The sequence below is a fragment of the Electrona antarctica genome (genome assembly GCF_951216825.1).
Source record: "Electrona antarctica genome assembly, chromosome: 1".
Lineage (NCBI taxonomy): Eukaryota > Metazoa > Chordata > Actinopteri > Myctophiformes > Myctophidae > Electrona > Electrona antarctica.
The window spans coordinates 43049418-43066385 of record NC_136806.1 but is presented as its reverse complement, the minus strand read 5'-3'; the positions used below and the strand labels follow the sequence as shown (position 1 = coordinate 43066385).

The following is a 16968-nucleotide window of genomic DNA, read 5'->3' as shown; positions in this document are numbered from 1 at the left end:
AGCAGATCTACAAGCTCACAACACGGCCCAACACAATGCGTTGTAGATCTGATATTTTTGGCTAATGTTCCACAGTACAGTACAGTACAGTACAGTACAGTACAGTACAGTACAGTACAGTACAGTACAGTACAGTACAGTACAAACACTAAACAGCATTAAAATAAATATACAATTGAATTACTATCCAATTTAGTAATTTAATTACCATCCAACATTCCAAGAGGTCAAACGCTTTTATTTTGAATGTGAAATCCATATCTTTCCTGTTGTTCTGTCGCTTAGCTGGCTCACTTGACAGCTTCAGTCAGGGACTAGGAGGAAACAAAAACTAGACTGCTAATAGTAGACTACAAGTGCATTTGGAGCATCTGACCCCTACCTCGCTGACTGTAAAGTATTGGGGGTTAAAATGCCAGACGCAAATGAAGAATTCTACAGCAAGCCATTTTCGGTGCAGCCGTGTAATGTTTATCTGAGTATCTTAGCTCTGTTCTGCTTCAAACTCTTCGTAAAGATCTCCCTGAACTTGCTCACGCACTTCTATGTGGTCAGAGGGAACCGTAAAGAGGCAGCCAGAATATCTGCAGAGTTCTATGACTATGGTCAACAACACAGTGAGTATATGCAACACCAACTGACAGGTGGAGGTATCGACCTGAAGTTAAGACATGCCCTATAATCCTACAATATGCCAAAAAGAATATTTAACATGAAAAATATACTTTGCTGAAACTATCTGAAACATATGACATGCATCTCATCTAAGTGTGGTCTTCAGTGAATAATTACTGTGATGTTACTGTATCGGTACAGATTTGTGCAACACTACCACGGTGCATATAGTGCCTATTATCCTCTGTGTTCATTTAACTTTAAGAGTGTACTAACAACTCAACTGAGAACCAGTCAGCTGCGTTTTCTTTCCTCTCTAATATATTAATAGAACAGGGTTATGAAACCCCCCCACCCCCTCAGCGGCCTACTTTCCATTCTCAGCTGCACCTCAACACACACACACACACACACACACACACACACGCACACACGCACACGCGCACACGCACACACGCACGCACGCACGCCCCCCACCCCAAAGAACCAAAACAACATTTGCTGTTGTCAGGGTCGGGCAGTTTATGGACATTTTCCGGGGAGATCCAGGGAGCAGAAGAGAGCCGAATAATTCAAAATAGAAACTCTACAGAATACTAATGAGGTCGGTTGAGGGTATTAGGCACGCTCTTTTAGTTCAGACCTCCCTCGTTCCTCAAACTATGTTTGATGTCTGGAGCTGCTGTCTGATCTCATCCCAAACTGACATCCGTCATTATCGAGCAAAACAGACTGCATGAATGCAATGGCATGAACCGAACAGAGGAAATTGAGCTGGTTTGGTTTCTGTATATTAACTGAGAGGTATGGAAGAAGATGATGATGATAAAGCTGTGTGGAATGCATACGGTGTGATTATGGACATCGACCCAGGTGTGTTTTATCTGTGATGTTTATCATACACTCTACCATATTTGCATCACACCAATAGCATTTGCAAATGAATACTATAAAGTTTGTCTTGATTGTATGTCGTACAAAATAAGTGTAGTGTAGTCACACATTTGTTGTAGAGTATAGAGACACATGTTAGATGTAACAGGAGTTGGAATCAAACTTAGCTGACAAAGAGCATGTGGTCAGTGTTCCAACAGGCTATAATATAATGTGCCGGGACAGTGGTCAGTCACTGAAAACGAATTTACATCACTGTTTATATACCTTCCTGTGAATGTCTATATAAACTATTGTGTGGTGTGTCATTAAATGAAGAGCACGAAGATCAATGTGGCACACTACTTCCATTACTTTTATCTTCTTCCTAGTATGAAAGCTGAGTCTGTGTAGGAGAGACATCCAGAAAGTTGAGAGGGAGGCAGTGTAGGAGAGGCAGACAGTTGGAAAGCTGAGAGGGGGACAGTGTAGGAGAGACAGACAGTTGGAAAGCTGAGAGGGTCACAGTGTAGGAGAGACAGACAGAGGGAAAGCTGAGAGGGGGACAGTGTAGTCTGAGAGACAGACAGAGGGAAAGCTGAGAGGGGGACAGTGTAGGAGAGACAGACAGAGGGAAAGCTGAGAGGGGGACAGTGTAGGAGAGACAGACAGTTGGAAAGCTGAGAGGGTCACAGTGTAGGAGAGACAGACAGAGGGAAAGCTGAGAGGGGGACAGTGTAGGAGAGACAGACAGAGGGAAAGCTGAGAGGGGGACAGTGTAGGAGAGACAGACAGAGGGAAAGCTGAGAGGGGGACAGTGTCGGAGAGACAGACAGAGGGAAAGCTGAGAGGGGGACAGTGTAGGAGAGACAGACAGAGGGAAAGCTGAGAGGGGGACAGTGTCGGAGAGACAGACAGTTGGAAAGCTGAGAGGGGGACAGTGTAGGAGAGACAGACAGAAAGTTGAGAGGGAGGCAGTGTAGGAGAGGCAGACAGTTGGAAAGCTGAGAGGGGGACAGTGTAGGAGAGACAGACAGTTGGAAAGCTGAGAGGGTCACAGTGTAGGAGAGACAGACAGAGGGAAAGCTGAGAGGGGGACAGTGTAGTCTGAGAGACAGACAGAGGGAAAGCTGAGAGGGGGACAGTGTAGGAGAGACAGACAGAGGGAAAGCTGAGAGGGGGACAGTGTAGGAGAGACAGACAGTTGGAAAGCTGAGAGGGTCACAGTGTAGGAGAGACAGACAGAGGGAAAGCTGAGAGGGGGACAGTGTAGGAGAGACAGACAGAGGGAAAGCTGAGAGGGGGACAGTGTAGGAGAGACAGACAGAGGGAAAGCTGAGAGGGGGACAGTGTCGGAGAGACAGACAGTTGGAAAGCTGAGAGGGGGACAGTGTAGGAGAGACAGACAGAGGGAAAGCTGAGAGGGGACAGTGTAGTGTATAGGAGACAGAAAGTCCAAATGGACTAATTCCAATAATTTCTACACCCACCCTTCATTTATGGTCTAAAAACTCTATATTGCCCAGATTAAGAATAAATATAAAAGTTCCCCATTCCCCTTCCCCTTCAAGATGAAAGCACAGTGTAGCTATTAATGGATAAGACCATCCTATATCATTTTTCCATTTCTAGGCTGTCACAGCCTGTCCGGGGATTCACTGCACTCCTTGTGTGAACTACTTGCCATGTAGAAAAAAGTTCACAACAGTACGAACATGACAGTTTAACGGCCACTGTCAGATTGTCTGTGCCTCATTACCTGACCGCCTTTCAATGATTAACAAATGAATTAATAGGTGTGTCGCTTTCCGTGTTAAAAAGCTTTTGCTATAAAGTGCCTACAGCAGTGATTATGAAAATCGAGTCTGGGGACCCCCAGAGGTCCTTGTAGGGGTACCAGGGGTCCGCAGCCAAATCAGTTAATGAAAAAATCTGTTTAACCACTTTAAGCCTTTTGAAATGCTTATCTACAAGCTCACGCAATGTGTTGTGAGGTTAAAGATCTGCTATTTTCGAAAATCCTTGAAAAGTCGTGAATAATTTTGAAAATATGCAACAAATCTTCTCTTATGGGGTTCCCCGCTGGTACCAAATATTTTCTGATTGGGGTTCGTGGCAAAATACATTTCAATTTGGGGGTCCTTGACATGGAAACCATTGAGAACCACTGAACTATACTGAGCTGTGGTTTCTTTTGACAGGGTCCTGGGCCGACCGCTCGCCTCTGCATGATGCCGCATGCCAGGGCCGCTTGCTCCCCCTCAGAACCCTCATTCTACAGGTGGGAGCCAGAATCACAACAATTGCATTCATATACATGTTGAGGTTGAGCGCTAATGAATGCCAGGTGGTGGAAATGTTTCCTTTGGATCAATGACTGTTTGCATACCTCAGGGTCACAACGTGAACGTCATGACCATAGATCATGTGACACCCCTCCATGAGGCCTGTCTGGGAGGCCATGGGATGTGTGTCAGGGTCCTCATCGATGCAGGAGCTAAAGTAAGTCCCTGTGTGTGTGCGTGTGCGTGTTGGTGAAACTTTAAAGGTGTTCTTAGTTCGTTTGGTGAAATAAGGTGGTTCAAGGACAATGCAATGTGTTGATGTCCAGGTCAATGTGTTGATGTCCAGGTCAATGTGTTGATGTCCAGGTCAATGTGTTGATGTCCAGGTCAATGTGTTGATGTCCAGGTCAATGTGTGCACCATTGATGGTGTCACGCCGCTGTTTAATGCCTGTTCAGTGGGCAGCGTGTCCTGCACTGAACTCCTCCTGGAGAATGGAGCCAAACCTCAGGCTACGGTCTGCCGCCCATCAGCCATCCATGAAGCCACCAGCAAAGGTATGTTATCTACTGCTCTGGTTCTCAAACAGGGGGTCCAGGGACCATCAGGGGTCCTTGGGAAGGTGCCAGGGGGTCCCCAGCTAAACAATTTTTATCTGGGAACCAAGTGAAACTGAGAGTACGTGTTACTCTCAGAATTAAAGTATCACTGAGGATTTTACAATGTGCTTTGGGGTCCGAGAGATAAACATTTGATCAAATGGTGATCCGTATAGTCAAGGCCCTAATGCATATCAAACTGCGAGTCATTGAAATTAAAAAGGTTGAGCATCTACTGGACACTTGATCCTATATTTAGTTTGATTATTATTATTATTGAATTATCCTTTTTTCCCTTCTTGTCATTTTCTTATTTCATCAAACAAATAAACTTTAACTAAACTTAAAGGGAAACTTTGCTGATTTTGAACAAACATCTGAACCCATTTGATATCATATAAATTATATTTGTGTAGGGGGAATAAAACTACTTGTGTATTTCTCCCACAAAATACGGAAGTGTACGCCTATGTTAAACACCTGATAATGTAAAACGGCACACACACACACACACACACACACACACACACACACACACACACACACACACACACACACACACACACACACACACACACACACACACACACACACACACACACACACACACACACACACACACACACACACACACACACACACACACACAAAACATGGCATTTGAGGTAATCAGACATACACATTTTGCGGGACAAATACATAAGGTATTCTTTTCTCCCACACTATATGATCTCCTCAAATCAGAAGAATGGTATTTATGCTCAAAAACGGTGCAGGTGTGTCTTTACAGGAATGCACCTTCATCCATAGGGTGGGGGGGTGTGTGTGGTTCATCCTTCTCCTCAGGCCACAGTGGCTGCGTGGAGGCTCTGGTGACGTGGGGAGCAGATGTGGACATGGACATCCCTCACCTGGGGACGGCGCTCTACACAGCCTGCGTCTACCAGGAGCTGGAGTGTGCCAGGAAGCTCCTGAGAGAAGGTTCAATTATTGAATTATTGCTGCCGTAACATACAGTACATTACTCTTCTAAGAGCCCAGATTCCTCTTGATGATCCCTTTTATTAATTGTGTAGTTTTTAGTTAGTCATTTCAATATAATGTATTGAGCTATAAAGCACTTTGTAACATCTGTTTTCAAAATATTATTACCACTCCCATGTTATTGTATGGAAATGCTATTGAAGCGTGCTTGCAAATAAGATACATATAAAACAAAAACCAATAGGATAAAAAAATATATGTGTACTTTCACAACACATGTACTCACACACCAAAACCAATACACATGCTTTGCACAATTACACATACAGTACAGTACATGCGTATTGCACACAGGCATGCATCCTAATCCCACAGGGATACAACATGGAGATGATGTTTCCATAAGCAGGCACACTAAACTGTTCTCCATACAGGGGCCAATGTCCAGAGAGGTAAGTTTCTGGACTCTCCTCTCCACGCGGCAGCAGAGAAGAACTGCACCGCCGTCGTCAAACTTCTGCTGGACTTTGGGGCTGACATTAACGCCAGGAACCTGGACTATCAGAGACCTGTGGAGGTGGCTCCCCCTAGCAGTCTCACAGAGGGCTTACTACTCCTGTATGAAGGTACATACTCCTGTATGTATGTGTGTGTGTGTGTGTGTGTGTGTGTGTGTGTGTGTGTGTGTGTGTGTGTGTGTGTGTGTGTGTGTGTGTGTGTGTGTGTGTGTGTGTGTGTGTGTGTGTGTACTTTCACTTGATTTAGGTAATTTGCTTGGTGTTTTACTGGTCAGAGACCCTGAGCTCTCTAATGGTTATTAATTATACTAATCAAACGCATGGTTCTCTATCTCTACAGCGACCCCTCGCCTACTGAGTCAGTTGTGTCGTCATTGTATCAGAAGCTGCGTTGGCAGAGACAGACTCCACCTTCTCGTACACCTTCCCCTGCCGAACGCACTCCAAAACTACCTCCGCTACAGATGACTGCCTGCCTACGTTGCCACAAGAACTATGTACTGTATGACACAAGCATCACACAGCACTACAGAATGCAGAAATAAAAAGTGACGATTCCAGGACCATGGATATACATACACAATGCTGCCTTGATCCCGTCTCTAGCTGCCGCTGATAGGCCAGGCCGTTTGGTGGCCGGAGCATCAAGTCTGCCTGAGAGTTCCCAGATGGGAGCAGGAGGGGGGAACCCAGTGTACTCTCTGCTGCCCCATCTGGCGGAGTCAGGTTACAGTTCCTCAGCACTCAGCCACATTACTTTTTTTTCCCTTTCTTTCTTTCTTTCTTTCTTTCTTTCTTTCTTTCTTTCTTCGCATTTTAAGTGTTAAATAGCTCTATATTCTGATAATTATTCAACCCTGCCCCCATCGACATTGTGATTGGCTGATACACGCACAACTCTCCACTCGTGGTCTGTCCCACCTCTATCTTGTTTCACCAATACGGAAGTCATGATACTTATGAAAAGCATGGTGCTCATGAAAAACGGTTACAGCTTGCCTTTGTGCCAATGTGCCAACTTTATAATAATATAATCTAATCTATAATCTTGCAGCCCCCTTGTCACGCTCAGTGGGCACTGGGTGCATTTGCCAGTGCCACATATCCTGTTGTAACGAAGCCGATGGATTGCCCAGTCTGGGTAGGGAATGAGAACTTACCCTAAGAAGTGAAGCAGTTCAAGGATCTCAGGGTCTTGTTCACAGGTGAGGGGAGGACAAAGCTGGAGATCACCTGGAGAATTGGAGCAGCAGGAGCACTGTGGTGATGAAAAGAGAGCTGAGCAAGCAGACAAAGTTCTGGAAATACTGGTCAATCTTCGCTCCCACTTTCACCCATGGTCATACATGATCCGACACATATAAACCCATTGTAACTTCAAATTCCATTTAAACCATGTTAGATTAATTGAAAACACACATCCTTGGTTCTGGTGACTTCATATAATTTATTCAACTTTACTTCTAATGCGTGAAGGCCGTGTTTTTCAATTCCATTTTCTTTTTAATGAAAAATAATTAATAAAATTTCCAAAGAAATTAAAAAATAAATTGAACAAAAACACGGCCCCCCTGTCCCTAACGCATTAGAAGGAAAAGAATAGTCACCAGAAACCGAGTTTGAAGTTACAATGGCTTTAACTGTACAACGTGTAAAATGAATACCAAATATCTAAACTTGAAAACTGTCTGAGGTGCACACAAAAGCCAGAGTAGACGTTACAATGAGCACAGAAGTGTTTTAAAGTGAAATACCAATTAATTTATTTTGAGCATGAACATAATGGGCTTCTGTGTCACACCCAGCATACATAGTTTTGTGTTTTTTACAGGGCTGTCCGAGTTAACTAATTTAATCACGATTGACTCACCGTTATGTTAACCGCGATTAATTATTTTAACAGTAAACAAACCAACGTACAAGTGTATCTGCACATTTATAAAGCAGCCATGCAGTACCATTATGGTTTCTTTGGGGTTTTTAATTGATTTCCGATAAGAAATTAACATACTTTTGCATAAAGCCATCATATGTTTCCACTCCCATGTTAATAGGGGTATATATAAACAACTTATATCCCTAGTCTAAGGGGAACATTGTAAACAGATTTAAAAAAAACGATGACCTATTTGCGATTAATCGTGCAATTAACTACATAAATCGCGATTAAAATATTTAATCGTTGGACAGCACTAGTTTTTTACTTAATATGGAATGTTCAAATGATAAATAAAGTCTGATTTTTTTTGCAGTTATTTTTTTTCCTTTGGCTGTTTATTGATAAGATCAGCTTTTCTTTCACAGTTGTTGTTTTGATGCTCATACTAACCTTAGGAAGTAACACCTTCAAACATAGCAAAAACAGCTGATCTACAAGTTACACAATGAGCCACATGTGTTGTGAGTAGAGTTCTCAAACTCTGCCCGAACCTGCAGGTCCGACCCGACGTTTTAGGGCCAGGCCGGACCTAAAATGTATGCTAATGATTTATTATTATACATTTGTTTATAATAATAAAAATAATAGTTCTGTTCTGTCTGTTTGTGTATTTATGAAGATGGCATTTCACTTTTACTCTGTATAGAGTTCTCAAATTCTGCCGGGTTGGACCTAAAATCTATGCTAATTAGTCTGGTTGGGCCCGATGAGAACTCTAGTTGTGAGCTTGTAGATCTGCGATTTATGAAATGGGACGTATAGTTAAAGTGGGTTGGATTATTAGTTGGGGAAACACCCAGGTGAACAGATGAGCTTTTAGTTTAGCCACATATGGAAACATTGCAATCTATAATTCTAATCTATACCATGACATTTTTAGGCTGCTGGATATTTATGAATTCTAAACCATAAATGAGATACAGAAATTGTGAGATAACAGGCTGGAGAAAGCTGCCTTCTTCTCAATTTAACTACTACTACTACTACAACAATTATTAGTTATTTTTGTCTCTCTCTCTCTCTCCCTTTGTCATGTCATTTTCTTTAATTAATTAACCTGATTAATTATTTATTTTTTGTTTTGTTCTGTTTACATTAGTTAGTTAATTAGAACACTAGACCCTGGCCTGTTCCCTGGCTATAGCAACGCAATTCGACTGACAATGAATGTTAGGCTGATAAGGTACACACACACACACACACTACTGTGCATTCTTCTTCCGAACATATAGTATAATCTATTTCTGTGTGGGTGCCGACCACATGTGACATGACAACACTGTGCATGCCTTCACCACCACATTAAAAAAAACAATAGGCCCTATGTTGCCATGGAAAGGTAAACAAGTCACAATGTTGTTAGCATTTAGCTAACATAGTACAAGCTTGGAGAAGCTTTACTTTTCTAAGGTAAGACAGGTGGACTCCTCTGGGAAACAGCAGAAAAAGAAACAAAGCTACCGTAAACCAATCAACACGCTACACAGCATGGATTATCCACATCCTCCCAGAAAGTCAGGGCTCCCAAGAGAGGTCCTGAAGTGGCTTCAAGGCCTCGATTTGTCCATTTCTCCAAGGAATGTGCGCAGGTGGGTTCACAGCAGGCACACCTCTTGATTAACTAACTAATAATCAAGGACTTTTTTTGGCAGTCCGTCTTTTCTAGGCCAACTGGTGGCAGTTTAACAAATGATGGTAAAATCATTCACAAGAGTTCACAAGAATACATTTTGACTGGTTTATTGTTCTGAATCATGTGTCTGTTATATGGCTTTATTTCGGCTAGTGTTTTTAATTCATTTTTTTCTTTATTTTTAGAAAAGCCTATAGCTCTTGTATACAGTATGTAGGTGTTGAAAATCAGCATGTCACATGTGCTAGAACACTTAAGCAATGTATCTGGTGTGTCCAATAGGAGTGTCATGCCCATGTCAAATAAACAAATGCAAAAGTATACCACTTTCAACCTGACTGGCTTCCCGATTTTAGGCACGTCATTATTAGTGAAAATGTTCTCTCCTTTTTTCCTCGAAATCTACAAGCAATGTGACGCAGCGCATTAATGTTTTTTGTTAGCTTTTTTCACTGAGCTATTTTGCCACAGGACTGTCAATTGGGTCTTCCATCACTCACATAACATAATTCCATGCTATCTCAACAAACTAACCGTTAGGCCATATCATTTCCATCGCCTAATACATACATTCTGACCACTACCATCATGCTAGTTTTCATTGTTGTCAGCAGCTTTAGAGGTCATTGTTCAAATTGAATTTCACAGGGATTATAGATTCAAGTTCACAGTGTCTATCGGTTTTTCCTGTATGTTCACAGAGACTTCGCCAATGGTTGCATTGTGGCAGAGATCTTCTCTTTGCACTACCCTGAAGACTGTTCAATGCATTCATTTATCAACGGGACATCACTTACCACCAAGCTGGGGAACTGGAGCCAGTTAGAACGGGTAAGCTGCATGGCCAAGAGAGGAAATTGACTCCCAGCTGCCAGCCAGAACTTCATGGCTGTGATCATCACTAGCATTGGTCTCTTCCAGCAGTCAGTGTCACAGATCACATCTACATCCATTTAGTCTATAGTGCTCCTCAAGGACCACTAGTGTACAACATCTAGGTGACATGGAAAAAAACGATGTTTTGTTAAATATTTTTCATTCTTCAGTTTTTACAGAAGCAAAACCTCCAGCTGACGAAGGAGGCCGTTGAAGGAACCATCCACTGCAAACCAGGAGCCGCAGAGGTGCTGGTGCAGGACGTCTATGGCCTACTAACCAACCACAGGTCACACACACCAAGCCAGCAAGAAAAATATGACACAGGCTTCAAAATGTACAAAAATCAGCAAAAAGACAAATATCAATATTATTTTAACAACAGATTTGACACATATTGTATATCGTTTTTGTTGTTATTTTGGATGGATGAGTAGATCACACAGGTCTGTCCTTTTAGGATTAAAAGCCTGCAGGACACAGAGTTTGACTTCAGTGACCAGCGGTACCAGAACCAGCTTCCCATGGTGGCTCGCTCCACTGCATCCACCGCCATCAAGAACAACCTGAGCCTCAGTGAGCTGATGGCTGAACCGGACATCAGAACCAACCAAAGGAAGGTCTGGGACATCATACACAAACACCTGGAGCAGAGAGCCACAGACCGGCTGCACAACCCTGGTCTGTATCTGTGGAGAGATATAAATGTTGTTTTAACCGTATAGTAGATTATGTTAATGTATTTAAAACATGTACCTCTGTAGTGGTTGGAGGTTGTCTCAGCAATATTTCAACCCTGGTGTTGTGTAGAACACAAATTGTTGACAACTGTAAATACAGTAGGCTATTTAAAGCAGACTGGATTGGACAACATTAGATGTACCACCATTTTTACAAATGAATCTAGTTAGGAAGGACATCACATCACCTCCCTCCGTCGGGAAAGGGAGACAATGGACATAACCCTTACGGATTGTAGATTTAAAGGGGCATGAAACCTTAATCAGATTTTGTCGTTTGTTTTCCGGTACATAACCTCACCAATAATATATGTACTAATAATGAGTACATTTATTTCCAGCATTGGTACAGACTACAGAGTAGACGTACTACACTCAGATGACTACACCGGGCGGGTATTGTCAATTTAAATTTTCAATTACATTTTCAATTCAAAGGAGTTTATTGGCATGAGAAAACAAACGTTTACATTGCCAAAGCAAGTGTCACAATACAATAAAAACAGTTGAAAATGGGGAAAGTTTATACAGTTGGAGGGGGTACAGCATTTTTTAGACAGAGCTACTATGTAACATTGCATACATGTTATACAGGGTATAAAGCTTTTTTGAAACAAATAGCAGCATTTCTTTTGCCGTCACTTTGGGACAAATAGCAGCATTTTCTTTCCTCAAGACTATTTAAATAGTATACAAAAATCAGATTTAAGATGTGTTTAAAGATCGCAGCTCTGTTTACATGTGCAGTAAGTCTAATTGGTACAGATAGTATAGTCCTTAGGGTGGTTGCATTCCATTAGCATTGTTGTATTTCTCCCAATAGGTATGGCATTTTTTCCTCGTTGGTCATAGTTTCAAACTCGCTTTGGGTGTGTGTAATCTATGGGAAGTATGTGTCTCTGATGTCTTGGTATAGTGGGCAGGTGGTTAGGAAGTGTAGCTTTGTTTCCACCACATGTTGTGTGCAGTGAGTGCATAGTCTGTCATCCCTTGGGAGCGGGGTCTGTCTGTGGCGGCCTTTCTCTATTGCAAGGCTGTGTTCACAGAGTCTGTATCTACTAGTCAATGCTTTCCTAATGGCATCCCTGTAGGTTTTCGCTATGATTGAGGGCTATGTTATGGAGCGTGTCTGGGTTGCTTTCTTTCAAATTACATCACGTTCCTCTGAATGTTAAGAACATGCTTAACACAATCAGTGATTTGTTTTATTTGGTCTCAGATCGTTTCAGAGTGAGGTCGATCCCAAGAAGGCAGACTAGCCAACATGTCGACCTTTCCACCAGTAACACGTCAAGTAAGTCCTGTCAACAGAAATAAACTTTGAATATTAATATATAACATTATCTGATGGTATGCATTTCTGTCGCATCTTTATGTTGCTGTTGCCTTTTAAGCTGTTTGGATAAATAACAGTTGCGAGCACAACAGTATAAACTGACACCGTAGGTTGCAAAGAGACGTCTTCAGAGGAGAAACCTCTAGCTTACTGAAGAAGAATGTTATGCAACACCTATTGAAGTGTCTGTCTCAGAACCTAACTTTTTTTTTTATGTCCCAATACATTTGATTTATAAATAGATGCTCTTTGAGGCTGTGGTCCCATTCTGTGTATACTGTAGATCCTCAAAGTGACATTAAGGCTTTTTCCAGAATCTCCCCTACTCTTCTGTTATGCATGTTTGTTTGCGTGCGTGCGTGCGTGCGGAGGGGTTCTACTATCTGACTACACGACAGTATTTCTACAACTAGTCAACTACAGTTGTCATCCTGCTGATTTGGTGCCTGTCATTCAGTTTGTATGCGCTATGAGCTATTCTGCATTTTTTTAAATTAATTGTATTTGAATGCTGTTGCTCATCTTTCGGCCTGCTTGCTGTTAGCCTGGCTAATAAGCCAGACTAATATCACACAACACTGTCGCGGTATATCAGTCTGGGCTGGCTCCACTTGGATTTCATTTCCCGGGGAACATTTTCTCTTTGACGCAATTGGTCAGAGCTACTGTCAGTCAAAGGTCTCAAGCATTGAACGTCACTGTACCAAAGCCCGCCTATATTGCATACCGTGTCCCGATTGGTCCGACCTGTTCTCTGCTGTAGGAAAGAGGCGTGCTACTGAGCCTCGCCAGACCGTAATCCGCTGGTAGGCAACTTTTTTTTGCCAACGGCTGATTCGGTCTGGTTTATCCGCTGGTAGGCAACTTTTTTTTGCCAACGGCTGATTCGGTCTGGTTTATTAACCAGGCTAGCTTGCTGTAACATGTGTTTGACGTATTTATTTGAGCCAGCAGGTGGCAGCATTGTGTAACTATGATTTAGTCTGATGGGTGGGGAGCAGGCTGAAAAGTGTTTTCTTTTAAAACATCTATTGAAATATGTTTTTACCTTTTATATATATATCCGACTGTACAGTCCTATGGATCTGTGTGTGTTGTTTATTGTGCTGAGCTGAGCTGTATATGAAGGTTCACTGTATTCCCGTCATGGGATCAATTAAAGTATTACTATTACCTCCACTCAAAATGTCTACAACAAAGTATTTATTTTACCAGGGCTGGTAAATTAAACATGTACGGTGTAACTGAATAGTCTTAGCCATCCAAAGTGATGTAAGTGATTGGTCAGGAACAGGGGTCTCCCCCGGCCCCATCTCTCCGGCTCTTTAGTGAACAAAACACTTTCAGGTTGGGATACCAAAAAACAAGTGAAAGTATAAGTGATGAAACATAAATAAGCAGACAAAAATAGAACTGGAACACAAGCTGATAAATTAACTTTGTGGGATTCTCTCCCCTGACTGGATTACATTTGCAGCCCACTAGAAAATGTATTTTCCGTTTACTCAAGAGCAGGAGAGTTGGGGAGACCCCTGTTACTGAACGATTGATTGATTGATTGATTCAGTTAAAAATACATCAAATAGATGAAATACAAAAAATATTGAGTCTGAAATACTCAGTTAAAGTTATCGTAACGTAGAACCAAATATGAGAAGGGATTCAAGAGAATACCAAGTTCAATAAATTGGTTTGTTCAGAGAATGCATTCTGAGACATACAGATTAAACAGGCCCTTCCCTCAAGGGAGGGAGGCAGAGCTTGGTAGTTACTGTGCATCGGTGGTCCTCCTCCCAGTGGACTCAGGGCACCCCAGTAAATATCATTTTCATCCACGGCACTCCTAAATTGTACTGATAGTTTTTAGAATCTTGTCATATTACGGTACATAAATATGCAAATCTTTCCCCCTAGGATACAGAATGTCAAGGGGGAAAACTTGAGAGAATATCAGTTTCCATTATAGGACAGACTGAAAAGAACTTTATACATTTCACCACTTGAACACCAGGATATTCTGGGGGGAACATTCACCACCTGTTTTACTAAGTCTAGACTAGAGGGTCTAAGTGATTCAACTGAAGTGATGTTGCTCAATTCCAAATATTATCCAAGTATTCTAAGGTACCCCTGGACTTGTGTCACGGCACCCTAGGGTGCCACCCACGGCACCCACTTTGTGAAACCCGTACATCATTATTGAGAAAAGAGCCCTGTGTTCTGACCTTATCTTCCCGTACCAGGCACCTGGGCAGCACAAGGTTGTAATAATATGATCTCATCTCAAGTTGATAAACACAGTTTAGGCTTAAGGTCATACTGACACAGTTAATTAAGTATAGTGAGCCACATACATGGGTCGCAAATTATTTATTTATTTCAACTGAATGGCTGGAAAAATGGAAATTAAGCGTTTACATACGGTAGTACACATAGTACATGCATAAACTTTCTTGAATGATTATATCTGGTTTCAGTATTCATTTATGATATATTTTCTCTATTAGTTTGTATTGGGGGTGGGGAGGGGGGGCGGGGAGGGGGTCGCGAGACATGGCCAAAGCATTTCCGGGGGTCTCCAGCCAAAAACGTTGAGAACCCCTGATGTAAATGATACCAGGGACCGCTACCCTGACTAAGAATCAACCTGGGGACCATCCTGATTCCTGACTAAGAATCAACCAGGGACCACCACCCTGACATAGAATCAACCAGGGACCACCACCCTGACATAGAATCAACCTGGGGACCATCCTGATTCCTGACATAGAATCAACCTTGGGACTATCCTGATTCCTGACTAAGAATCAACCAGGGACCACCACCCTGACATAGAATCAACCAGGGACCACCACCCTGACATAGAATCAACCAGGGACCACCACCCTGACATAGAATCAACCAGGGACCACCATCCTGATTCCTGACATAGAATCAACCTTGGGACTATCCTGATTCCTGACTAAGAATCAACCAGGGACCACCACCCTGACTAAGAATCAACCAGGGACCACCACCCAGACATAGAATCAACCAGGGACCACCACCCTGACTAAGAATCAACCTGGGGACCACCACCCTGACATAGAATCAACCAGGGGACCACTGTTGTGTTAACCTTCCATAAACTCATACAGCATGATTGCATGATTATATGGGCAGGTTTGCTAATAATGGTGACTCAACCAGTCGATCCGTGGTAGGCCTGCACTTTCCCTTGAAATTCTAATTCCCTTTTCTGCAGAAGTTATTGACATCCGACTTCCCAGTAACTGACAACATTGATGTGTCATCATGCATATCACCAGGTCATTTAGTGCACCAACTAGTGGTCGATAAAAACAAATCTTCAATTTCCTACTGTATATACATTACTAAATGCATGGTCAGGGACCACATGCAATACCTTCACGGACCACCAGTGGTCCGCGGACCACCAGTTGAAAACCTCTGATTTACATGATGAAATATCGGTCCATAAATATGAATAATAAAATAAACTCCAATGTTGAAGGATTGACCAAAAGCAACTGAGAGTATCACTTTACACATGGTGCTAGAGCAAAATAAGCAGAGGAAGCATGAACTGTCAATAAACAAGGTAAATATAGTCACATTAATATATAGCACAGAGAGAAGCATGTAGGTGCCTCAAAGAAACTATACCAGGTAAACAATGAACCTAGCATCTGTCTAAACAACACACTGTAACCCTAAATCACATAATGTGTGCGCAAGAAAACAAATTTGTAACAAAAACATAATCACAATGACTAAGATATATCTGCATAGCAAGCTAGAATCCGCTATCAAGAAGGTATATAAGGAGAGAGAAGTATTAGCGGGTGAGGTGGAGTCTGAAGAGGTGGGTCTTCAGACTACGGCGGAAAATTGGAGCCTGTGCAAAATAAACTCATCAGTGTTAATTTTATACTCTAACTCCTTTCCAGTTTTGATTCCCTGGACCGGCAGGAGAAATCTGGGTGGGGAAGTGAATAGTCCCCAGTTGTGTTCAGCTACTACAGTGGGAAGAAAATAAAAATAAACTCAAGCCATAGTAGCCTACAAATAGAACCGAATGGACACATTTGTACACTGTACACTCTGGAGAAAGTGTACATACAAATATGGTCATGTATATGAACGTTTAACACCAAGAAGAACTGTGCAGATCAGGTCTCTATCAGATCCTCCACTCCAAGGCATTTCAAATTCTCAGTATTGATGATTCATAGATCTCAACCCACCAGTCCAGTTGCAATTAGCTTCTCCCATTGTGTTGGTTACCATGGAGACCGTCAGAAACAGCTTTTAACTGAGAGGCGCTGTAAGACTTCACCTCCTTAATCACCTGACGTCTTCTGATTCCTCTCCTGATTCCTCTCCTCTCGGCTCGCGCATCGGCAAGGATGTACAATGCGGCGCGTTATGAGTTTGTAGTTAAGCAATTTTTTCAATGTTTGTTACACAAAGAAGTAGGGCATTCATTTACGAAAAACAAACAAACATAAGTTGAAATATGGAGATAAGTTTCTGCCCAACAGTGACAATATTGTATTAGACTAGTGGA

General features: G+C 42.3%; 2 protein-coding genes across 4 annotated transcripts; both read left to right on the top strand.

Annotated features, from left to right (window-relative positions):
• The first annotated feature begins 320 nt into the window (after positions 1-320).
• asb5a (ankyrin repeat and SOCS box containing 5a) lies at positions 321-6368 on the top strand. Of its 2 annotated transcripts, none has more exons than XM_079498415.1 (7): positions 321-617; positions 3690-3769; positions 3883-3990; positions 4180-4330; positions 5219-5353; positions 5791-5982; positions 6215-6368. In XM_079498415.1, the coding sequence occupies exons 1-7, from the start codon at positions 413-415 to the stop codon at positions 6340-6342; spliced, it is 999 nt and encodes a 332-aa protein (XP_079354541.1). In that variant the 5' UTR covers positions 321-412; the 3' UTR covers positions 6343-6368. The 2 variants fall into 2 exon arrangements, with proteins under 2 accessions (XP_079354541.1, XP_079354542.1); XM_079498416.1 differs by lacking the exon at positions 321-617 and adding an exon at positions 1150-1488.
• Positions 6369-9128: 2760 nt separating this feature from the next.
• spata4 (spermatogenesis associated 4) lies at positions 9129-12796 on the top strand. 2 transcript variants are annotated; one of them, XM_079504027.1, is made up of 6 exons: positions 9129-9402; positions 10148-10277; positions 10493-10659; positions 10792-11003; positions 11404-11458; positions 12282-12356. In XM_079504027.1, the coding sequence occupies exons 1-5, from the start codon at positions 9302-9304 to the stop codon at positions 11424-11426; spliced, it is 633 nt and encodes a 210-aa protein (XP_079360153.1). In that variant the 5' UTR covers positions 9129-9301; the 3' UTR covers positions 11427-11458; positions 12282-12356. The 2 variants fall into 2 exon arrangements, with proteins under 2 accessions (XP_079360153.1, XP_079360152.1); XM_079504026.1 differs by lacking the exon at positions 11404-11458 and having other exon boundaries at positions 12282-12796.
• The last annotated feature ends 4172 nt before the right edge of the window (positions 12797-16968 follow it).

What these genes read in the sequence shown, in the direction of transcription:
- spata4 (XM_079504026.1), top strand. Translation starts at nt 9,302, where the DNA reads ATGGATTATCCACATCCTCCCAGAAAGTCAGGGCTCCCAAGAGAGGTC. An exon ending in ACTGGAGCCAGTTAGAACGG is followed by an intron (nt 10,278 to 10,492) that starts GTAAGCTGCATG and finishes TTCATTCTTCAG; the next exon opens with TTTTTACAGAAGCAAAACCT. An exon ending in TATGACACAGGCTTCAAAAT is followed by an intron (nt 10,660 to 10,791) that starts GTACAAAAATCA and finishes TAGGATTAAAAG; the next exon opens with CCTGCAGGACACAGAGTTTG.
- asb5a (XM_079498415.1), top strand. Translation starts at nt 413, where the DNA reads ATGCCAGACGCAAATGAAGAATTCTACAGCAAGCCATTTTCGGTGCAG. An exon ending in TCATCGATGCAGGAGCTAAA is followed by an intron (nt 3,991 to 4,179) that starts GTAAGTCCCTGT and finishes GTTGATGTCCAG; the next exon opens with GTCAATGTGTGCACCATTGA. An exon ending in CCATGAAGCCACCAGCAAAG is followed by an intron (nt 4,331 to 5,218) that starts GTATGTTATCTA and finishes CCTTCTCCTCAG; the next exon opens with GCCACAGTGGCTGCGTGGAG.